Raw genomic sequence first — 25,341 nt, 5'->3', positions numbered from 1 at the left:
TCAACTCCCAGATTTCCCCAACTTGCATGGGAAACTCCCAGTTTTCCCCAACTAGAATTCTGGGAATTGAAGTCCACACACCTTAAACTTGCTATGGCTGAGAAACATTTGGCTAGACTGAGAAGATGAAAATCCATGCCAGAAGAAGGCAATATCAAGCTACTTTATAGTTGCCAAGAGATTGACATGAGAATGTCCCTGTAATCTCCAGAAGTCATTTTTGTCTTGAAGGAGAGACCATGCCTAAAATTAACATTCACAATTGACATTGTAGACTTGTCTCCTCGTCAAATAATCTGTGTAGACACTGTATTTAAAGGAAAGTGTTTCAAATTTTATTCACCTAATTCACATTGGATATGCTCCCATGCAGTGCATAAACATAGTGATAGGAATATTCATGTGTGCACTCTAACCTAATTTGAGTGTCTTCCTGCAGTTTTACAAAACCGTCTTTTAAAAAAGAGAGATGCAGTGCAATGTATCATTAAGGCAGCAAGTATTATGGCAGATTACAGTGAAGAACAAATCCAAACAATGTGGATGAGAATAATGAAATACGCTTTGTCAAAATCATTGTAATTTATACAAACTATAGAAGGAATATAATTATAATATGCCTTAAAGAATTGTCAATTATTTCTAATTGGGGAGAGAAAAATATATTTGTAAATAATAACTATGAGATGACAGATTAGAATCAGGCAGCACAACATTTGCAAATATTCGTTCTGGTAGATGTTTTAATTTAGAGATTCCTTATTTTGTATTATAATGTTATAAGAATTGTAACATTATTGTATCAATTGCTTTATTCTGTAGTTGGTGATAAGTACATATAAGTAATGGTAAAACCGTGCTTTGAAATTAAGTCAGAAGAGGGAGGCAGGCAGATGTTGCAGATGTTTAATTTCTCAATAGCCAGTTGCATGTCTGGACAAATGACATCCTTCTAGGGCCCTATACACTCCTGCTGGGCCTAAAGGATGCAGTTTCCTGCCATTAAAATAATATTTAAAAAACCTTTTCAGTAACCACCTGAATTTTTATAATTTTGCTTCATGCCATTCTAACTCTTTGTTCATCTGCTAGATTAAAAAAAATTGTTGGTAAAAAGTATTTGTATAATTACTAGGTAAACACAACATCAATAACACGTACGTGATTTTTAACTGTATTTTGAATCAAGCTCTGAACTTATCAGAACAAGATGGTAGTTTATCGAAACACCTGGTCTACCCCAATATGGGAGGGAGCATACTGCTTCCCTTTTGCCTTTCAGCTCCAATCCAGGAGCCCTCAAGCAGTTGCATTCATGACAAACCATTTTATACCACATATAATTTATACATTTTATACCCATATAATTGCTAATATGCAGGCAGCCCAAGTTCGAATCTGAGTAAGGGTATGGCTAGCTGATGAGAGCTAAATAGCTTGAAATAGATCTATACTAGTCTCCCTTTATTTTTTTATCAGCAAATATAAATTTGGTATATATGTGTGTGGGTATACACATATACACACACACTGTGTGTGTGTGTGTGTGTGTGTGTGTGTGTGTGTGTGTGTGGAATTCATATTAAATATATACTTGTGGAATTAAAGGCTTTTAGAAGGAAGAATTGGAAGTCTTTAGGATGCTCAAGTGTGCATTCCTTTTATATTGGTCCATTACTTTGATTTCATGCACTGTCCTATGACATTGGTACCGATCCTCTTAACAGCAAAATGAATACAGGTAGTCCTTGACTTACGACTGAGTATAAGGTTGTAAGTTACGATGGTCATGGAATGGGTTATCATGTGAAAAACCTGATTTTACAACTTTTTTGTGATGGTTAAATGAATCACCGTGGTCCTTAAGTGAATCCACAGTCGTTAACCAAGCCCATTGATCACTATGAGGCGTTTTTGTCAAAAAACCAGAAGTAAATGCCAGTTTTAGGCAAAAATATCCTAAATCACCATCACGTGATTACAGGTCATTGCAAATGATGTTAAATGTGGACTGGCTGCCAGGCACCTGAAATGTAACTATGTGACTGTTGGGTTGGCATCCATCAGTATTTCAAAACCGGTCGTAAGTACCTTTTTGGAGGTCTGTCATAATTTTGGTAACTAAGTGACTGGTTATAAGTCGAGGACTACCTGCACTCTTTCCAATGGATAAAGAAGTTCTGTGAGGATCAGAAGGAGGTAGCAAAACCAGCTGGAATGGCTTTAGGCAGAGCATCACAGGAACAAAAAGAGAGTTTCTCTTTTCTCTTGAACCTGCTTGCAGAGTTTCTGTTCAGTATTCGGTCAGCATCGCTCACATATATGCCTCGAAGGAACTGTGTTCTTTCCTTTCTAGAAATAGAGGTGACATTGCCTGATAATTTTGAAATCTGGGTCTGCCCAAGGATATAGTTAGGAAGGCATTAGAAGAAAAGCTGTATCATTCTTTTGGCATGCACCTGTCTCATTTACGATGGAGTGTTCCATGTGTTATGACTTCAGTTTTGGGGTGGGACTTACTAAAAATTGTGTCATAGAATGTTCCAGTGGAACGTTCAACCATCTTTCACAATTATGACCGTTGCAGCATGGATGCTTGACAACTGACTCACATATATGATGGATTAAGTGCCCCGGGTCACATGATCCCCCTTTGCAGCCTTCTCACAAGCAAAGTCAATGGAGAAGCCAGATTCACTTAACAATCGGGTTACTAACTTAACAACTGCAGAGATTTACTTAACAAATGTGGCAAGAAAAGTCGTAAAATGGAACAAGACTCACTTAACAAATTTCTCATTTAGCCACATAAATTCTGGACTCAATTGTGGCCATAAGTCAAGGACTACCTGAAGTGCTAAACAATCCAGTATCTCCAATAAGCTGCAGTGCACATTGCCTTCAGCGGAGCTTTTTCAAGTGGCCAAATATATATATATGTTTAGAATCAGGCAACCAGATAAACCTTTAAAGGCTTACTTGGTGTGGTTTAAATGATATTTGCAGATAAAATTGTTCCAGTTAATTCCAACTTGAATATCATTGTTATGACACAATCTAAGAAGGATGATGTTAGGTTTCCATTTAGTCATATTTGGATAGATTTTAGCTTGTGCTCTTTGGGTGATGTGGACAAGTTATTTGGAATGTTTGAGAGAGAAATAATCTTTATATTGATTCTTTAGTGTAATCATTACGTTAAGAAAACTTTCCATCAGCCTTCAGGAGCACAGTGTTATACAGGTAGTCCTCTACTTACAACAGTTCTTTTAGTGACTGTTCAAAGTTACGAGGGCACTGAAAAAAAGTGACATGATGGTTTTTCACACTTTACGACCGTTGCAGCACTCCCATGGTCACATGATAAAAATTCAAATGCTTGGCGACTGGTTCAAATTTATGACCTGGGGTCATATGATCACTTTTTGTGACCTGACATGGAAAGTCAATGGGAAAGCCAGATTCACTTAACAACCTGTTACTAACGTAACAATTTCAGTGATTCACTTAACAACTGTGACAAGAAAGGTTGTAAAATGTGGCAAAACTCACTTACCAAATATCTCACTTAGCAAGAGAAATTTTGGGCTCAATTATGATCATATAGTTGCTATAGTCCAGGGGTGTCAAACACAAGGCCTGGGGGCCGGATTCGGCCCACAGGATGCTTAGATTGGCCCGCAGGCCACCCTGGAAACAGCAAAGGACTGGCCCACGGTGCCTCTGCCAGTGAAAATGGAGTTCGAGAGGGCTGCGTGTGGCCCTCCCTAGCTTTGTTTTCGCTGGCAGAGGGTTGCAGGAGGCCACTGCAGCTGAAAACAGAGCTTGGGAGCCCATTTTCTCTGGCAGAGCGCTTGGGCCACCATAGGCGCCCCAGACCCGAGTGATGTTGAGCTGGCCACGCCCACCCCAGCCCCCCAAGGTCAAACACAACCCTGATGCGGCCCTCAATGAAATCAAGTTTGACACCTGTGCTAAAGTCCTTTCTGAAAAATATATATATATCCATGGGTTGGTGTGTGTGTGTAAATAAATTAATTAATAAAAATAAACAAAATATATTGAAAAAGCAATACAGGAGTTCCTCAAGGTTTTACTGGCTTCTCATGAAACCACTCAGAGTGCTCATCCAGGGGTTTGTGCTTATACAAATAATAAGTGCTCTGCTTCTCATTTCCTTCAGCTAGTCCCAGGAGGCCATAGAAACCTTGAAAAACTACAGTAGTGGTTAAAAAAGTGAGAGAAGAAATTACATGATTAAAATAAACATGATAAAAAAGAGGAAAGCTAAACAGGAGGTCCTTATAGTGTCCATTTAACATCAGTAAAGAATTATTCCCGTTCTTAGGTTCTTTTACTTAATCCAGACATGAGAGAAAGACTGTGGGTGGAGAAAGATAGGTAGATATGTGGGGATGAATCATCACATACTGGATTGCAAGCTGTGTGATTAAAAAAACATCATTGAAGAGTTTGCTTGGAACTACTACAAGCAATGATACTGCAGATAACATCAGTTACCAGGTTTTTGGGTTTTTTTAGCAATGACTTACTTGTCAGCTGTATGAAACTTGATAAAGTCAAGTTAGAGTAAATGCCTATGGAGTTTCTCAATCATCCAGGTCATGGTTGTCCCAAAGGTGCTTTTTTTCAAAAGGCAACTGGACTTTCTTGGTTTGTTTTCTTTGAAAACATTTTGCTTTTCATCCAAGAAGCTTCTTCAGTTGTAACTAACTGGTGGAGAATGGAAGGATTTATATTGTTTGCAGTCAGCCTGTTGTTAGCACTCAGAGTCATTGAGGCCACTTGGGAATTAATCTATATCCTCAGAGTCACCTGAATGAGAGTGCAAACGAATGTGGATCCTTTTTGGGACTGCTGAGTTTACAGAGTTGTAAACAGGAGATAGGTGGTGTTGTGTCCTTTCCCTTTTGTTGAGGGAAGGCTGTTCAGTTTTGCTTTGAATCACTAGGCAAGATAATAAATGATTTATAAAAACAATGACCAAGCACAGCATATGACAATTACAGAATAGTAACTTGAATGCTTCCCATGGTTAGAAAAAATATATTTACATAAAAGGAAGACTGGAACATCTGGACCAGGGGTGAAATTCAAAATTTTTCCCTACTGGCTCCGTGGGCATGGCTTTATGGGCGTGGCAGGGGAAGGATATTGCAAAATCTCCATTCCCATCCCACTCGGGGGCCAGCCAGAGGTGGTATTTGCTGGTTCTCTGAACTACTCAAAATTTCCGCTACCAGTTCTACAGAACCTGTTAGAACCTGATGGATTTCACCCCTGATCTGGACAATTCAAAAGCATCTGGATAGTTTATAAGGCCTGGAGTAAATTCTTTCTTCTCTCTCTTAGCAACGTTAGGGATCACTCATTGGCAGGGATAACCCTGAGAATGGAGGGCTGAAGGAAGATACCAATGGTCCTTCAAATAACTTACACTTAAACTACTTAAGGCTTTAAAAGTCATAACCACCACTTCAACTGTGGCAGCTCAGGGGTCCCCAACCTGCGGGCCTCCATTACCTGGCCTTGAGCCATTTGGAACTGGCTTGCAGAAGTGGCGGGAGAGCATGTGTGCATCCCCACTTGGCGAACAGTGGATGAGTGTGTATGTGTGCGCTTGCCCACCACTCACATGGAACCATCCCCTGTTCCCCTCACCGGCCCACAAAGACAGAAAGTTGGGAACTTTGCTATATGCAGTGTATAGCAGAGTGGATAAAAATCAATGATTTTTTTTTAAAAAAATCAAAAAAAATCAGATTTTTTTTATTTAAATTGGATTTTTTTTTTATTTTTATCGAATTTATTTTAATAAAAAACTTGGGGTAAAAATCTATCGTAAGATAGTTTTCTATTTAAGATACATAAATAATTTAGTTTATTCAGCATGAAATGGGGCTTAGTTATGTAGCATGAGGCTGTATATTCTGCAACACTGGGACTATCGGTGAGTCAACAGTGGGTCAAAGGAGTAGCAGAGATGACAGTTGCTCTTTAAAAATTATGATTTAAATCGAGTTGATTTAAATCAAGCCTTTTTACTAGTGATTTAAATCATGATTTAAATTGTCATTTAAATCAACTCGATTTAAATCAAATCCACCCTGGTGTATAGTACAAAGGAGTTTATATATGGGGTTCACATAGTGTTTGACTATATGGTTATCTGGGAACAAAAAGGAAATTTAAGTTCTACTATGCCCTAAAAATTAAAATGCAGCTTTCCTTCCATAGCCTAATGAAAACAAATCTTGCAGCAAACAACAGTATCTGCAAGCACGAACAGAGTGTGCCTTGAGATGCAATTTATTTTAATATAAAATAGATCTGGTCAGCACTACAAGAATCATTACAAGCTGCCTGATTTTTCCAGGCTTGAAGACAGTTCATGTTATTTGGGAAATTCTTCTGGAATGAAATATGCAACAACTTTGCTACACTTAAAGTGAATGTTGAAATAACTTTGGATTCACATTGGGAATTGGTAGGGCATGGTGATGCAGTTGAAAAAGTCAAGGAGGGATCCCTAGGCTTGCCACTGGAGCAAAGGTGGGAATTTCGTCAAATAAATACAGCCATTTTATCTGTTTGATTACTGTATTCTGCGTATGTTTTTTCTGTTTATTTCAGATTAAAACAGCTTTTAATGGAAGGTGCTTTATATAACAGACACCTAAATATTTCTTTATCCTTCATCTTTCGAAATACAATAAGCCCTTTGTTATCAAAAGTTTCCCCATTTTTGTGAGACATGCAAATTCTTTCATAGGTAGAAAACAGATCTGGCAGTCGTCCTTTGAAGCACAAAGTAATATCATAAGCGAAAAATCTGGGAAGTCTTTTGCATGCCATAGATACAATTTAAGGACAAAATCATTTTAGGCCCAAAGCAGTTTCACCTATTATGTGTCTATGATTTCCAAGAACTTGAGCTGTTCCCTGTATTATGGAAAGTTCGTAGTTGTGAACTTCTGTTCCTGGGAGTCTGTTTTGCTTCTTAGCTGGTTTGATCTTCCTAGAACGGGATGTTATGGACGGATGCTGCTGCCATTGGTGGTGACTTGAATTACATTAAATGCATGTTTGACTAATTAAATACTGATGCAGAATTAAGTAATATCAGGGAGTTGTAACAAGGATTTATCAATTTTCTATTAACAAAAAGTTTGCTGAGTAGATCAATTCTGCACAATCTGTCTAATAAAACTGATTTTTTTTGTAGATATTTAGCACAAAGCTTTAATCTTTACTCTAGTTGGGAGAACTAGCAACAGAATTAATGCTGCCCTTTCTTGTAGGTTAAAGGTTGAGTAAATGTATTTTTTTTTTTACAAGTGTAAAATTACATGAGAGTATTGCAGCTTCACTTGATCACTTAGACTTTTATAAGGTAACTTCTGGTTTGTTTTTAAAATTTTTAGATATGGGAAAATTGTATCTACGAAAGCTATTTTGGATAAAACAACAAACAAATGCAAAGGTATGTTCATTCTTAATTCCTTTTTCAACTTTGATTTTAAAAACCACTTGTAATTATTATTTTTCCTTTTCAATGTATGGTAGCTTTGCATTACATTGAAACATTTCTCCTTAGCACAGTTGCAACATATGCTTTGGGTTTTATCTCTCAGGTATTGTCACCAACAAGGTTCACAAAGGCAAACCTTTTTGGTTGTTGCTCCCCTCCTCTGAAGTGACATTCTCCCCCAAGAACCATATGGCCCTAAACTTGCTGAGTTTTAGGGTGTTCCTTGGATAATAAGTAATTATTGATTCTCTGGTTATTTTATCTTTCTTATATATTGTTTTGATGTTACTTACAAAGCTGCTAAGCGTCAGCAAAAATTGGTCTGTAAGGCCAATAGATAAATATTTTTTTAAAAAAAAAAATACTAAAACCCACATGGATGCTTACGATGACTCCAGACAGACCTAACACTGTGTGGCATTGAGCCTCTGTTTCCGAAAAGAAAGGGGGAGTTTGAACATGAATTTTCCTTGCCTGCTGAGATGAGTACCATTTGACTGTACAAAGTATCCAGAAAGATTACACATTGTGTAAATTGGCTTTATTAATTAGAATGGGTGAGTGTTAAGTAGTTCTTAATTGCATGTTCCAGTCCCCTAATTGTGTTTGTGTTCTGTTCGTTTGGAATATAATGGAGAGAGGGTGAAAGGGTTTCATTTTCACTGGCGTAATTATAGGTAGGAAAAATAATAAACTTCTTTCTCTGAGACAACTGAGTACATTAATTTGGTTTGGTGACCTTCAGCATTCTCTGTGATTATGATTAGATCACTTCCTCACGAAATGAGTAGTAAGGTAGAATACAATACCAAACCCTCACATACTGGGTTTTAGTCCTATTTTCCAAAAGCAGATGAATGCTTTCTAATCAAGGGAAAATTCAGCCCGGTCAGTTTTTCCACAGTATGCAAGTGGATTTTAACCTCAAGAGACCTATTAATTTAAAACTTGTATTTTTCCATATTATATTTTTGTTCTAGATTCATGGTTAATGTTAGAAATATATGTTGAAAGATGTGCATAGAAGTAAAAAGAAGATGCTTAAATTAACTACAGTCCTATACCAACATAACTAGGAATAAGCACCACTAAATTCATTAGAACCTATTTTTGAGTAGATATGTGTACAATTACATAGTAGAGTGTTGTACATATTTACTATTTCTCCCGCCTCCAGAATTTTTCTGCACAGCATATTCTAGTTTTATAAATGATTACACATGATTTATTAATTATTATTATTATTTTTTTTAAAAAAAGGTACCCTATTTTGAGCAGTGGGATAGAACTAGCATTGAAAGGTATATGAATCTAAATGTCTTTTTTACGATGGGCTGAGTCGACTAAGGATCATTCTGGTCCCCAGGACCTCTGGAACTACTTGAGATATACCTCTTCTCCTGCTTGGCCTTCCCAGGTTCTGAGTTTTTGAACTCAGGAAATGCTGAGCCCTGAGACCATTGCAACAAGCAGGAGGTAGATTTTTTTTTCTCCCCTCACTGCTTTAGAGGAGAAAATGAAAATAATAAATTAGGAAGAATCAAGAGAGGACATTTGTCAAATATCACTTCCCTTATCAAAGAAGTTATTCAGCTGTGCCTTGTTTCATATTGCACATCAGAAATGAAATCGTACCTTGTGTTAATTTTTGTAATTGTAATCTATTACTCATCACAATCAACACTGTATAATCATAGTCAAGATGCTCTTTAAGTTCAAATGTCTTAATATAGTAAATATTTCACTTTTCCTCTGTTTGCCTATCTAATCTGAGAATTAAGATGCCTCTTCAAAACAGCAAGCAATTCTCAACTATATTGAAAACAGCATATTTAGATTTATCAAATATAAAAGGGTAGCACCTGGTCCTCAAAACTTAGACTAGGTTATTTTCTAGGCTAATATAACCAAAATATGACCAGTAACAGGTTTGGGTGAAAAAGTTACTGTGTTCCACCCAATCCATAAATCAATCAAATCAAGTATTTATTAAAATCAAACTCAATACCTACATTATTTTTTAAAAAATACCTTAAATATGCATTCTTATTTAATATTAATTAATTACATATAGCTAAAGGGTTGATATTTTTTGTAGGAAGAAAGTCTTGGCAAGAGTTTAGGGATCCACTGCAATTTCCTTGCTGAATGTTGTGTGGGTGGCATCATTGTTTTTCTCTAGTCTTCCTTTTCATTGCAGCTCCTACCACCCCATCCCAATATTACAGGTAGCCCTTGACTTACAACCACAGTTGAGCCCAGGGGTGAGAACCTACTGGTTCAGACTGGTTCGGGAGAACCGGTAGTGATGATTGACATCGGTTCACCGAACTAGTAGCAATCATCCCTGGTGGCCCCACCCGCCTGCTCACCGATTCCGTCTCACTCTCGGCTTTTCTGGATCACTTGGCGCTTCTGGCCCATCCACCCAACCCCACCTCACCCTATATAAATTCCCTTTGCCACATGGCCCAACTACTCGCTTCGCCGCCTCACCGATGCCCACTCACTCAAAGAGGTAAGCATTGCCAGTTGTGGCCTAGCGTGCCCCCCCTGCAAATCCCCAGGCTCACATGCCCCCCATGCCAGCTCCACGGGGCTTGGGGCTCTGAAGCAGCCCACTGGCTTCCCACCCAGCTACCTGCCTGCTGTCTTTGCAGATTGGCTGGCCGACCACCAGTGCCACTCTGGGAACTCGGCCCGTGTAGTCTGGCGCTCCGGGGGAAGGAGGCCCGGCTGTGTCACCGCGGAGCCTGCGGCACATTCCCTTTGGCCTGGGCGGCAGCGCTTAGCCAGGCAGGACAGTGCGAATAGCCCTTCATCTTGGCAAAGACCAGGTCGCTGCACTTGTAGTTGTGCGGCTGGCCAGAGTGGGACATGGCACAGGCAGAGAGGCCGATGCAGCCCATGCTGAGGCCGCCCTGGCCGAGCGATCGCCACACCTCCCCAGCAACAGGCACACCTGGGCCGCTTTGCCCACCGCCTCTGTGAGCTGTGCTTGGAAGGGGCTGCTGCCACCGCTGCCACTCTCACCATTCTCCCTCCCCGTCTGGCTGCAGATATCCACCTGCCCTCCCGAAGCACCACTGCGGCGAACAAACAACCCCATTGTGCCGTGCATCCTCCTGCAGCCAAGTGCACCCAGCCATGCATGCCCTTTCTTCAAATGGGCTGTGCATGGAGTGCTTGGAGAGAGAGAGCAAGAGAGCTCTCCAACTTCTGTTTGTGTGTGTGTGTGTGTGTGTGTGTGTGTGTGTGTGTGTGTGTGTGTGAAAGAGAGGGAGGGAGAGAGGGAGCAATCTGAAGCCAAGGCACCCAAACTTCTGGCAGTGGTGGGGGCGGCTTCTGAGCAGCCCTGAGTCAACCAGCTCCTCAGCGGCTGAGGAGGAGAAAAATGAGGTTTTGCGCCAGGCAACTGGCCCTGCAGAGGCGGCTTGAATGGCCCAACTAAAGTTGTGCTTGCCGGTGAATGTTGGTGGAGGAGCCTTGGCTGCAGCGCTGCTCCAACCAGCCAGCCCAAGCCCAAGCTGGGTTGGCTGCTCCATCCCCATCGGCGGCTGTGTGATGCTGCGTGTGGGGCATTGAGCAGCTGTCGGCTGTGCGGCTTTTTGCTGGGTGGCCAGCCCAGCGAGGAAGCACACAGCCTCGGCTCTGCACTCGGGGAAGCGAGGGGGAGTGGCGTGACAGCGGCTTCCCTGCTCAGCCCCGACAAGCAATGCATCCATGGTGCCTACACCAATGTCCCGAGAGAAGCAGAGAAGATAGCCACTAGCAAGGAGAGATAGCAAGCATATGCCACACCATGGGAAAAATGAGAGGTCCTGTTGTCCCACAGAGCCTGCTGCTTTGAGGTACGTGGGCCCAGGTAGAAGGTGGCCTTTTCTGCAACATCCCCCTCCCCTCTTTGGATCTCCCTGCAGGGGGGGTTCTGCCTTTGCAGAAACGGGGCAGGTCGTTTGTACAAAGGATTGGTGAGGGGGATGTGTGACCCTCTGGGATGGAGAGTGGGGCAAGAGAGGGCTCCGAGGTTCGCTTGGGCAGTCAAGCCAGATGGCAGAGGGAAACTCAAAGCGTTAGGGGCTTCAGAAGGGCAAAATGTGCTTCAGAATGTGCAACTCCTGACTCTAACAGTGAGTGACGTGAGTGATGTCAAGTTGGCCATGCCCCCCGGTCACATGACCACCAAGCCACACCCACAGAACCAGTAGGGAAAATTTTTGGATTTCACCACTGGTTGAGCCCAACATATTTGTTGCTAAGTGAGACAATTGTTAAGTGAATTTTGCCCCATTTTATGACCTTTTGCCACAGTTAAGTGAATCACCACAGTTGTTTAATAACACAGTTTTTAAGTGAATATGGTTTCCCCTTTGACTTTGCTTATCAGAAAGTCACAAAAGGTAGTCACATGACCTCAGGATACTGCAACAGTCATAAACATGAGACAGTTGCCAACCATCTGAATTTTGATCACATGACCATGGGGAGACTGCAATGGTTGTCACTTTTTCAGTGCCATTGTAACATTGAATTGTCACTAAATAAACTGTTGTAAATCAAGGATTACTTATAATCTGGAGGGTCCCCCAAGAATACAAAGGGTGTGTAAATTTAGGGGGGAGCATAGATGTCAGCAAAAAAAATATTCTCTTCCTCACACAACGAACAGAGTTATAGACCGCAAAACACCAAGCGGTAATCCCTTGATGCAGTATCAGAGGGGCTTTATCTATACAGTCATTGTATAGTTACCTATTTTTGTACAAATTGATAAAATTACATTTTGGACATTGGCAATTTTCATATTTAAGGGCAGTTTGTAATAAAAATGATTTTTGTAGAAAGATTTGAATTTTTTTTAAAAAAAAAATTAAAACACACCAAGTTTTTTTATTTGTATCTTACCCAGTCACTTATTTAAATTAATCTTGGACTGTTAGAAAAGTTTTTGAACTATCTCTATCACATTTACTACCTCAATAAACTATAAGCCCATTAAACATGGTATATGCGAAATTAAACTCGGCGGGCTGGATTTAAATTATGAAAAATTAATAGTATTGATGAATAGCAATACATATTCTTTCTCCCAACTTGTAATATTTTATTTAATTAAGTTTGAATGCTTCCCAACTCTTATTTTAGATCATTTTCTTAAATACGAATACAGGAAATCCCAAATATTCTTAGTACCACTGCCACATTATAAGTAGTGATAAAGTCATTTAATTTCATATACATGTGGTCCAGATGTCTTCTCCCCGTTAAATATATTGAATTTCTTGTTCAGATTTTGACCAATTCTATTCAGTCTTCAGCTTTGCCCAATTTGTGCTTTATCTTGTGAAGACACAAATGCAGTTTTTCGTAATGATATTGGAGTGCACAGCAGGACAAGGAACTTAGTATAAATAAATTTCAGCCGTTTTCTTCAGGAGAAGGAGATGTCACCATTTCATTTTATGAAATGTCAATAGCACATTCAGTGGATGAGTAATGAAAGAGTATATACTCATAAAATGGAGACTGAAGAGTAGCTGTACATAGAGTAAATGTGAATGATTATAAATATTCTGTCGTGAATGGAGTATGCTGCAATAAATAAACAATGGCATCCAGATAGACATCTCAAGTCTATCAAGTTTTTAACAATGTGATGCCATTTTCAAATTAACTTTTCATTTAGTTGTAGCTTACATTAGTGATTTATAGTAAGATTGGTATTCAGGAAACTATTTCATAGGCAGTTCTGATTCTGGCATCCCACAAACTAAGGTATAAGCACCCTTGAAGTAAATCTGATATTACTCTGTTATGAACATACCAGAATTAGTTACTGTTATTCTTTTGCTAATTTAATACCCTTTAATACAGATTATTAAACTAGCACATATGACTAGATTTATAGCATGACTGTGCTTGCTTTCTTTTAAAGGTTTACATGATTAATCTGTTATTCTTTTGCTAATTTAATACCCTTTAATACAGATTATTAAACTAGCACATATGACTAGATTTATAGCATGACTGTGCTTGCTTGCTTTTAAAGGTTTACATGATTAATCTGCCTTAATAAACTGTAGCATAAAAAGGAATAAAAATAAACTATACTTTTGTTAAGCCCAACAACATATTCAATTACTTACATTATCCACACTATACTTTATTTCTTTCTTATACATACTGGGTTTCACCTTTTGATCTTCTTAACTTTAAGCATTTTTTTTTCTTTATTACCAAAGCAGATTTGGTTATAATATTATTTTCCTAGCTAGGGTCAGAAACTGATGATATTAAGCTGACAATAAATAGAAGTCTTATATTTTGGTGTCATGGGGAAGCTAATTTAAAGCTTTCATAAGAAAACTCAACAGACAGACCCAGTATTGATTGAGAAGAAGAAACTTTTATTTTGGTCAGTGACCAGTAAATAGCAAAGTGAAATAAATGTATTATGATACAATAAGGGGTCCATGCAACTATGACTGCAGTAATAAAATGGAACATAAAATTATAAACATTAAACCTGTAAAATCAATAAGTAATCTAAATAACTAAACCTAAAAGGAATCTTTTATTTTAATATATTTGAATTAATGTTTATGTTAATGCAACAAAAATACTGACAATAGACTATGAATGATTAGTTACAGTTAAATAAAATATAGAGTAATAAAACCATGAATATAAAATACTAGGGTAGTCTGCTCTCACAAGTAATTGTGCAATTATTCCGTTTCATTGTTTGCAGGTAATATAATAGTATTTAGCAATTTTTATAGAGACTGTAGCAATTCGATGAGACAATAAATACCTGAGTTAAAATCAGTCTGGATGGCCTGGATAATTTGATACTATGTCAAATAGCATGTATAAATATCCTGATAAAATGGAGAATACAGAAGAAACTGGGCAGTGGTTTCAACATGACCCTTCCACATGCAAAGCCATTTATAAAAAAGAATTTTCTTCTGCCTCTTTCTCAAAGACAGCTGCAGGCAAAATACTAAATTGTGTCAATATCATAGTCAGTTTATATTTGGATATATCAATCTGCCTCAATTACCTGGCTGAATTAAGGTTAAAGGGCTAAGCATCCAGGTACACCACTACTGGCCCATAGGATTGAGCTTCCTAACTTTCTGTATCTATTATTTTCTGCCCTGTCTTGGTTTTGGCTTGACCAAAATTAAGGCTAGTAAGGCTTCCGAGAGTAGTTATAATGATTCAACTTACCATATTTTTCGGAGTATAAGACGCTCCGGACTATAAGACACACCTACCTTTTTTGGGGAGGAAAACAAGAAAAAAAATCTATGTCTGCCTCCCAGCAATTTGCCTCCTTGCAGCAAACAGCCTGCTTTAGTTTCATTTTCATTTGCAGCACAGCCTGATTAGCACAAGAAAAAAAAATCTGCCTCCCAGCAATTTGCCTCCTTGCAGCAAACAGCAGAGGCCTGTGGGGCAATAGGCAATGGCAATCCCTGCAGCCTGAAACAGTTGAGGGTCGGGAGACCGATCCAACCGACAATCAACTGTTTGTGCTAATCAGGCTGTGCTGAAGCTGAATTGGGCTGTTTGCTGCAAGGAGGTAAATTGCTGAGAGGCAGAGGCCAAAGGGTGGGGGCCTGCAGGTGGGCGGGGCTACATTCAATATATAAGACGCACCCAAATTTTCACCCTCTTTTGGGGGGGAAAGTGCATCTTATACTCCTAAAAATACGGTATATAAGATGGAGCTTTTCCATTTGCTGATAAATTTATCAGAAATCGGAGAGATTAGACCACTACTATTTGATCCATAGTTCAGGGCATCATTATTTTATCAATTCTGAATATAACAGTTTCTAGATAGATAATAACATTGGGTATACATTGTGGTACCAGGAAAATATTTCTCAAAAACAAGCTGAAGGAATTTCATCAATGGTACGTTTTTATAGAGTCATATATGTGCACCATTCAGAAGACTGTGAAGGTGAAATAAATTTAAAGACTGCATGGTTACTTATAAGTTTCTAAGAAAACTAGGATGTGGGAGAATCAGCTTCAGATCTTCCATTCAGGCCTGACATTTGCTGAATGGCATTCAATAAATCCTTCTCTATAATTTCTAGTGAGATCATTATGAGGACAAAATAAAATATTCATATATTGTAATATGCCTCCAATTCTGTGCCTTTAAGTAGAATGAAAAGTGAACATTTCTTATTAAACATTTTTTTTTTAAACTTTAGGTTATGGTTTTGTGGACTTTGATAGTCCAGCTGCAGCTCAGAAAGCCGTATCTGCCCTGAAAGCCACTGGAGTTCAAGCACAGATGGCAAAGGTAAGATAATGTACTAGTGAAAGATCATTGGGTAGCATTGGTACAATCTAAATAGTACCTAAAGAGAAAAGAAGACTGTACTTAGATTAACCATCAAACTATTTCATTGTCCATCTGTCTTCAACCAGGCTGTGCCTTTATAAAACCTGGAAGCAAGCTGTTAAGACTTGTTGTGTTCCAACATAATTTTGTTTAGGCTCCAGTATTAATGTGTTTAGCTTGATGTAAAGCAGCGTTCCAAACCATAGCCATTTTCAGCTGTGTCCAGTTCAATACTCAGGATTCTTCATAATTTCTGTGTGGCTGCAGTACTCTGGAACTTAGATCCATGTACCTAGAAGTTGCCACGATGAAGAAATGTTGACCGCCATATAAACCTTCCTTTTACAACAACATATTTCTTAAAATAAAAAGCATCATTAAGGATAATAGTTCACAGTGTGTTTGAGTTCCAACTGTTGTATAAATGTTTAACCCTATTTTGAAAATGAAAGTTATTTATTCATTGTTTTAGAGTCAGCAGACTATTTATTTTTATTTTTCCTTTATTATTTTTAAAAAGAAGGCAGTAAACATACATAAAACTCCTTTCCTCCTCCTGTTTTCCCCACCATAACAACCCTGTTGAGGTGGCTTGGGCTGAGATAGAGTAACTGGCCCCAGAGTCACCCAGATGGCTTTCCTGCCTAAATCAGAATGAGAACTCAGAAGTCTCCTAGACTGTAGCCTAGTGCCGAAACCATAGACCACTGGCTGAATAAATTAAATTCTAATTTTAAATTTAAAATGGAGACTTTCTGCATGCTTATTGAAGGACTTCTAAAGTGAACCAACCATTTAGACTCTGGTAATAACAGACTTCAGTGGACTCAGCAATGTTTTCTTCCAAAGACAAATGTATAGTATTGCATAGTAAATTGAGTGTCTCGTGTATATCTCTACTTACAGAGCAAACTATTATCCTTGGAAATGTTCTACTTGAGATTATTTGATTTTGTAACCTTGGACCTATAGTTCTTGATACTGTGGCTGCTATAAAGAAACTAAATGTTCTCTTTCAGAAACTATTCACTGTAATTGGCAGGTTGTCTGTCTGGAAAAAAAAAAACCTTTTCCTTTTCTCTTGTCTTCAAGAAAAGAATTGTTACAAAGCAGGTGTTTGGAAGTAGCATAATTAACTTCTAAGTTTATATTGGGAATAAGCATAATTTAAAGTTTCACTGCTACTATTTCAAAATGATGTACATAGGTAATTTCTCAGTGGTCATTTACCAAGTCTTCTAGCATTACATAGCTATCATAAGGCCCAGCTTTCTTCAAAGGGAGCTTTTCTTTATATTCTTTATATATCAAATTACTGCATTTTTCGGAGTATAAGACACACTTTCCCCCCCCCCTAAAAGTGGCTGAAAATTTGGGTGCGTCTTATACTATGAATGTAGCTTTTTTGAAGCTTTTTTTTCAGCCCTAACAAGGCGCTAGCGAGTGAAGTGATCTTCCCTGGGCTTTGCCTCCCTCCAATTCTCAGCTGTGTTTTAGAAGCTTTTTTTTCAGCCCTAACGAGGTGCTAGCGAGTGAAGCCATCTCAGGGCTTTGCCTGCTTTTCTCAGGGCTGCTCCCTCTCAGCTGTGCTTTAGAAGCTGTTTTTTATCCCCAAGTAGGGGATAAAAAGCGCATGTGCGCACTCAAAACCAGCAAACTAATGTGCTGAAGCTGACCAGACTAAGGATGCTAGCCAGATGAATACCTGGTAGGCAGATTTTTTCCCCCTATTTTCCTCCCCAAAAACTATGCTGCGTCTTATACTCTGGTGCATCTTATACTCCGAAAATTATAGTACAAGCACAAGGAGAAGCTTGTTCTGGATCAGGGCTACTGTGGTAGGACAAAACATTACATTGCAAATCCCAATAAGCCTTCCCATCACTACTTTTAGTAAGGGGGGGAAATGAATGCATGCAGTATAAAGATAATTTGTAGATAGTCCCAATACAAGATGCTGGAAACAAAGACCATGAAGGCTTATTTTTTTTTAACTTGTAGTTACTCTCATCTGTTCCATAAATGGTGAAGGGGCATATGGAGAAAGAGATATATTGCTAGTCTTGAATAATACATTGATTGACCCATTCTATTTCATTAGAGCCGATGTACATTGAATCTCTTGTTGAAAATGGCAGGCAAGTCTTGTCCAAACACTTAGTAGCTATCCTCTTAAGATGCCTCCTTTCAGATTGAAAAACCTTTGCTGTTTTGAATTTTTAAGTCATTTGTAGTTCTTACGTTTTAGAAAGATTAAATAGGGGCCAGACGTAGCCTTTTTATAATAATAGTCCTGTTCCCAAGTGTAAAGTATTGCAGCATTTTCAGTGATGCTGTATTTTCCCTAAGATGCTTAGCTGAGGAACAGTAGAGCTAATAGAAATGTCCTTGGATGAATTCCAGGAAAACAAAATGTAAACCATATGTGTATTAATGCATATTTTATCACATGCACAAAAACATTTGCTCTTTCTGAAGTCAAATGCAGTGTGCCTTGTTCTTTGGGTCTCTTTGTTAATGCTTGTGTCATATTGTTTAATGTCTATATATGTGACACCAAACAAAAATAAAACTATTTACACATGTCTCCAGAGGTCTTCTCATACGCTATTATGACTGTTATAAAATTTATATCTTGCCATATTCAAACCACTCTAGCTGATTCACAGTTATAAAAGCATACAAACAGAATTAAGGGCTATAAAACTATACAATTTCATGAAATCTGGTTAAAATTAAATTTCCAAACCTAAATTGCACCTTATTATCCATCATCACTGAGAATGATCAAGAAAATAAGCAATTTAAACCCCAAATAACTGGAAGAAGAAAACCATCTTTTCAGACATCCTAAAAGATGACGGTGTGGGTGTAGATGTTATCACATAGACAGGATGGCCACTGAGAAGGCATGCCTTCAAGATTTCTGCCCCACCCATCTCTTAGAGGAGGCAGATCTGAAACACCCCTTCCCATGCAGAATACACAATTCCAAATAATACTTAGAAGTACAACCATGTAGAACTTTATAAAATTAGCACTTTGAAACCTAATGATAACTAACGTAGTGCCCACAAACCTGGTAGCACTGAATTGAAGCCTGCCTTTACCTGTTCCAGGTAAACATATTCTAAACCAATTGTCTTGCATCATGAGGACAAAGACATATGTATTGCCAAGGCCTTAGCAGAAGCTGAGTTATGACTCCCTGACCAGAGATTCTACCTAGTGGCTAATCATTAGTTGTGGTCCAAAAGAACCCCTAGGCTCCTGCTTAGGAAGGTGTTTGATTCCATCCAAGACCAATAGCAGAACCAGCATGATTCAGATGAATCTTACCTCCATCTTTTCTTTTCTTTTAGTTTATTTTCTACGATTCAGTCCCTCATAGCCTCAATACTATGTGAGGCTCTCCACTGCATCTCCACATCAGCCCAGGTTTGGGAAATACAACTGGTTATCATCATTGTATTAAAGAGACCTCATCCTAAACTAACAGATGACCTCTCCCATCAATTTCATACCAAGGTTAAATTGCAGGGAGAGAGCTCTGAGACCTGTGGCACCCCACAAAGCAGTAGCCTGAAATTCAACCACTCATCTTCCAACATTACTGTCCAAAACTACCTATTCAGGAAGGAGTAGAACTATTGTAAAGGAATGGCCTTTCTCCCAGACCCCTATAATATCAAATTGTTCTGAAAGTTTTACAGAACTGAGAGGACTATATTCCCTTTATCTAGGTCACAACAAAGGTTATTGAATAAAATGGTCATAATTTGCATTCACTTGAAAGAGATTGAGATAATCCCTTTTATATAGGAGATTGTACATGATGCACTTATATAATGGTGGATATAATGGGGATCCATTTTCTTACTCATAACATTTAAAAGTTTTGACTTTATGATATAGCTATATATTTCCTAGTTTGAGGCATTTAAGCAGAGCGCTCTCTCCCCCCCCTCTAAGTATTGGTCATGTGACATAAAATGGAAAGTCATGGAAAATGCTTTTTAAGATGCATATCATAATAGTGACATAATTTGATAACCAAAGTAATTTGGTTATAATCAGTGCTAAGTATGTTTGATTTAAATATTTGGCTTGGATAGAGGCCTTTCCAGCAAGCATAAAAGAACATAAAATTAATTTTGCATATAAAGAGACTGAACTGATGCTGCTACCATATTAGTTCCAGCATGCATAGATGAGTTTGCACATCATACTAGATGTAGTTTACTGTTTTGCAGTTGATTTATCAAGTGACATAAACCTAGCTATTGTGGTTTGCAACCATGTTTCATAGCTTACATGAATAAAGTACACTTTATTCAAGAAATCATGATTAAACAGACCATAGATTAGCCTGATAAGTGAACCTAGTCATATTTTAGATGTGTCCATTCCTTGCAAATTGATATATCTGTGCTTGGTTTGTACCACTTTAGACTGCAAACTTAGGTTTCGTTTGTTTCCCTCTTCTAAAAATGTCTTTACATTAAAAGAAAACCTGTGTCGCAGAAAAGTCTAATTTAGGACTTGTCCCTGACCTCAAGGTTGCGATAATGGTGATGATGACGACAAAATATCCAGTTGTGAGCCATAGTCTACATTGATAGATTATAGAAATCTTAAAATATATGGATTAGAACATACCTTAGAGATCACTGGAGTAATATAGGGCCCCAATCAAAGTGTGAACACCCCAGGTCTGTAGTTTTGTGGATTTTAAAAAAGTAATAATATTCAGCATTTAATTTTTACATTAGTTATGCACAACTGAATATTTTCTTACTACCAAATAAGATTAATTTTTAAAATACTTTTTTATTATGTAGGTAGCCTACATGTTGCTTTTGCCTAAAATAATTTCTTCCAGAGTAGCTTTGCACAATATTTATTTGTTAATTAATTATATATTCCAAACTGCTAAATCCCTCAAAAACTCACAGATGGTGCACCTGAAAAGATCCTAGCCAATGCTGACTTTTATGTATGTAGATGATAAATGTGTTCTTAAATACTTCTTTGATACCATTGCAATTTACAGGTTAAAGGATAATTGGAGAGGTGCTGAGAAGTTTGCCACACACAAGGAAGTTATTTGAGACGAAGTCTTTGATTTGAGCATTCTTAGTCTCATCTAAATTTGAAGAAACTATTCATTAGAATGGAAACCAACTTATAAATTCTGGTTGGTGAAAAATATTGGTGTGCAAAGCATTTCAAATTTGAACTGTTTCAAGCAGAGGCACCCACAGAATCCTACGATTTCATCAGGATGACAAAATGAGCAGCACAACATAAGCTAGGCTCTTGATATATATGTATCCAACATCATGATGCATCCATGAAAGAGGGAAGCTTATGCCAGGATATCTGTTTTATCATTCACACAAGCAACCCTCGTTCCCACATGTGCATGTCTCTGGTTTCAAGGTTTAAACACTCCATTGAACAGCATAAAACAACTGTTTTGGGTATGAAATGGGCAGTTAGATCTTTGTAGAAGTATTCCAAGTTTCATATAGTTCTATTTCTATATTGGAACACTCTGGAAAGGGTCAAAACTGAAGCATGTTGCACTCCTATACTTGAAACAATCATTTTTATATCAAAATGGGGAATTTTTAATTTAGACTCTGTATATGTGCTTAGTAAAAAGAACTGAATTGGAAATAGGCAATTACACAACATTATAAAACTGTCAGGATTCCAGGAATGAAAATCAGTTCTTGCTCTAGAACAAATTGAGCTCAATTGTTTTTTTAAAAACAAATCACATTTATTTTAATAGAATTACTCTTGTATGTTTTTGACCACTATTTTTTAGATTTGCTGAGTAATTCTTTTCTTGGAAAATTCTAATGTATCTTCTAGAAATCATTACTTCTGGTATAGATTAAAGGTATAAAACGTTGCCTTATCTAAAGTACTTGTTGCCTTGACTTACAATTCATTATCTTGTCCACTGCTATGTTGAATTTTTCCTTCTGATGATTATCTCATTCACAAAACCATTTTTTGATAAAAGCAGAGCATTTGCTCTGAAAATTTGCTAAGTAATAAGGGCTTATGGAGATTAGAAAATCTGTATTGAATCCACACAAAATATTCTGTTTCCACAGTGGCCAGATAAGGGTCCATGGGAAGATCACATGTAGAACATAACTGAAATGGTGCCCTCCTTCCATAGCAGACGATTTTCAGAGGCATGGTCCTTTGGTAGTCATATTATTTTATAGTCCGTTCCATGAGCTAATATAGCTTACCAAAATATATCTCTTCAGGGTGCAGTATTGATATGTCTGCCTAGATCTGATCCATCTGCATGTCATGATGAAGTAAATACTGTCTATCAAAGGTAGGCAGTGTGATGATTGTAGGCAGTATCTACAGGCATTTCCCTTGATTCTTGTTAGGTTTCAAGCTCCATCTGTGATTTTGTTATGAATCAGTGGAGAACGGACATCCTGCAGGTCCAAAAGCATTGGACTATGGTATTATCTATCTCCATGATTGCCTTTGAGGCCTCTTTGACATTATTAAAGAATAAAAATAGTGGGAGGCAACAGAATTTTGGGGGAAATGTAGCCCAGTAGTTGAAGGAAAGCTAAACAAACGGGGGTAGTGGTCCCAAGGGGATGGCAGCCATTTTGTGAATAAGCAATATTCTCCCATTACAATAATATTGGAGCAGTGTATAAAATGAACTCCAAATCGGCTCATCCTTGTGCTTGGATTGGAAGCTGAAATTGGTGAAAAATGTGATAGCCAAGCTATTAAATGAGGCACTTGACTGGGCACATACGAACTAAACAAACAAGATTTGCACTGTTTTAGCTAATGTGATCAATTAATCCAAAGTATAGTGATTACCAATATTTGTACTAATCCTTATCAAATCTTATTTGAATGATCAAGATATCTGTTATTTATACAGGTAGTCCTCAATTTACAACAGTTCATTTAGTGACTTTTCAAAGTTACAATGGTACTGAAAAAAGTGATTTATGAGAGTTTTTCACAGTTAGAACCTTTGCAGCATCCCCATAATCATGTGATCAAAATTCAGATGGTTGGCAACTGGTCCATATTTATGACAGTTGCTGTGTCCCAATGTCAGGCAATCCCTTTTTGCAACCTTCTGACAAGCAAAATCAATGGGGAAGTCAGATTCACTTAACAACCTGGTTACTAACTTATCAACTGCAGTGATTCACTTAACAACTGAGGCAAGAAAGGTCGTAAAATGGGGCAAAACTCACTTAACAAATGTCTCACTTAGTGTTGTGGCCCGCCAGCGGCCTGCACAGATTGTGGCTGATCCCGACGACGAGGAGGCTGGTGTGTCTCGCCAGCAGCCGGCACAGCCGGCGCTTGCATTGGACAGCGAGGAGGCTGAAGAGGATGTGGTGCCAGAGGCAGAGACTCAGCCAGGTCCTTCAGAACCTCCACAGGCTCCTTCAAGTGGAGAGAGCGAAGTGGAGGAGCCTCTTCTCAATACTCGAGCACGCAGGGCTGCCAAAAGGCAGGAGTGGCTACTCAGGAGGAGGAGGTCTTCTCGAGAGTAAGGCTTGAGGATAATTGGCCACTCCCTTAGTCTATTTAAGTCACACACAGTTAGTAAGTTTCTTGCTGGAAACAACTTGTAATTATCATCAGAGCATTTTTGGAAAAGTCTTATCGTATCTTGTTTTCTGGGCTGGTTGTCAACCTTTGCCGGACTTTGGTTTATTCTTGCTACTTAATAAATTTGATAAGGACCGTTGGTGTGTGTCAATATCCTCGGGAATCCGGAGCTGGGGCAGAACACTTAGCAACATAAATTTTGGGCTCAATTATGGTTGTAAATTGAGGATTACATGTATATTAATAAAAAAACTCATTAAACTATCTAAATCTGGTCAGATATTTAAAAATAAATTTACCTGTGGCTCATTATTGTTAAAGATAACTCCATAAGGTAGGTGCCACCTGAAAGGAGGAACAATGCATGTCCCTAATCTAGCTTCTTACCATGAGATAACAAATCAAGACATACGGAATCATATCCATAATAGTTGCTATTAGAATAATGAATTTTAGGCCTGAATTCTGTTACAAATATCACAGTCCTGATCTCATCAACTAAAGCCTTTTAAATATTTTTTGTACCTGTTATTTTTCTTAGGCCTAATATAGTCCACTTCAAATAAACTGAAGTTTAAACTTATGCATACAAGTTCCTGGTCCTCAAGTTACAAGTCCATAGTACAGAAAATAAGTTTCTAAAAAGAATGGGGAGTGTGTGTGTGTAGAGAGAGAATGAACATTTTTAATAAGAGTGATTCAGGAGTGAATTCTGTTTTATTTTGCATCTTGGAGCATAATTCAGGATGTGCATAAAAGCAATGACTATATGATTAAATGGTTGTCTTTGCTTGTTACTATTACTGTAGTACTGGTGTTTTATTTTTATATTTTAGGAAAAACAAGTATATTCATCACACTGAAAGTTCCATATATTACCGTCTTCATTATATATCAATAGTGAAAGATTAATATAAAATACCTTAAAAGATGCAAATGCATAACATTGCTAGATTCCTAAACATGCAGTGACGTTTGTTTTTCTAAACTGAGAAATACCTTCATCAGATTGCAAAGATTAAAAACGTACTAAAATCTGAACATTTTCCCAAAGAAATCTTATTTCTATGTCTTATCTCCTTTATATCTTATGTTTTTTTGCAAATGGTTATTCAGAATTTATGACACACAAACTATGATCTTAAATGCAATTTGCTTTGTTATTACATGTGAGTTAGTTGATCTAATATTTTTATAGAGCTGGAGCAAGAAGAAAGGGTATGTGTGCATGCGTGCTTGTTTATGTGTTTATAGCAAAAGCTGATTTCCCTCTTGTCCTTTTTCCCTTATAACCTTCCAGGCCTTAAAAATGCTCTCTAGTCATGCACTGCAGCATAGAGAGGAAAGGAAAAATGAGGTTTTTTTAAAAAAATCTGGCAAGGGTAGTTTTCAAAAATGAAACCCACATATTCTTTGCCATTAGGAAATTAGAAAGTATGTGTGTGTGTGTGTGGAGATGGAACTAAGAAAAAGAAAATGTAAGCATGGTATTTTTGAATAAGTTTGAATCTAAATATTGAGTTGAAAATCTGTGTATCCCCTTTAAGCTTCCAGCTACCCGCATATTTTAAGGACTCCAGGCGTGGCTTTTCCTGGAGATGTTGACAGTGCCATTAATAACATCTACGAGAAGAAGAAGCTTCATCTTGCTTAATAGAGATTTTGAACACAAGGCATGAATTTTGACCCTTTGCATCATTGTGATGGATGCTTCCTCAAAGACATTTTTATAATATAAAAAAGAGGAGGCAGACAGCATACATGTCAACTTTTGTCTTTTGTT

The 25,341-nt window shown here is 38.0% G+C and overlaps 1 protein-coding gene across 8 annotated transcripts in view; it reads left to right on the top strand.

The window, feature by feature from the left end:
• Positions 1-25,341, top strand: part of RBMS1 (RNA binding motif single stranded interacting protein 1) — a 144,018-nt gene that overhangs the window by 90,260 nt on the left and 28,417 nt on the right. For all 8 annotated transcript variants that reach the window (XM_087881953.1, XM_034426106.3, XM_034426090.3 and 5 more), the window contains exons 3-4: positions 7,446-7,504; positions 15,790-15,881. In XM_087881953.1, coding sequence (XP_087738079.1) covers positions 7,446-7,504; positions 15,790-15,881 — 151 coding nt within the window. The remainder of the gene's footprint in view (positions 1-7,445; positions 7,505-15,789; positions 15,882-25,341) is intronic.

Source organism: Pantherophis guttatus, chromosome 1 (assembly GCF_059756535.1).
Source record: "Pantherophis guttatus breed Tessera chromosome 1, ASM5975653v1, whole genome shotgun sequence".
Classification (NCBI taxonomy): domain Eukaryota; kingdom Metazoa; phylum Chordata; class Lepidosauria; order Squamata; family Colubridae; genus Pantherophis; species Pantherophis guttatus.
This window is presented reverse-complemented; position numbering and strand designations above follow the sequence as displayed.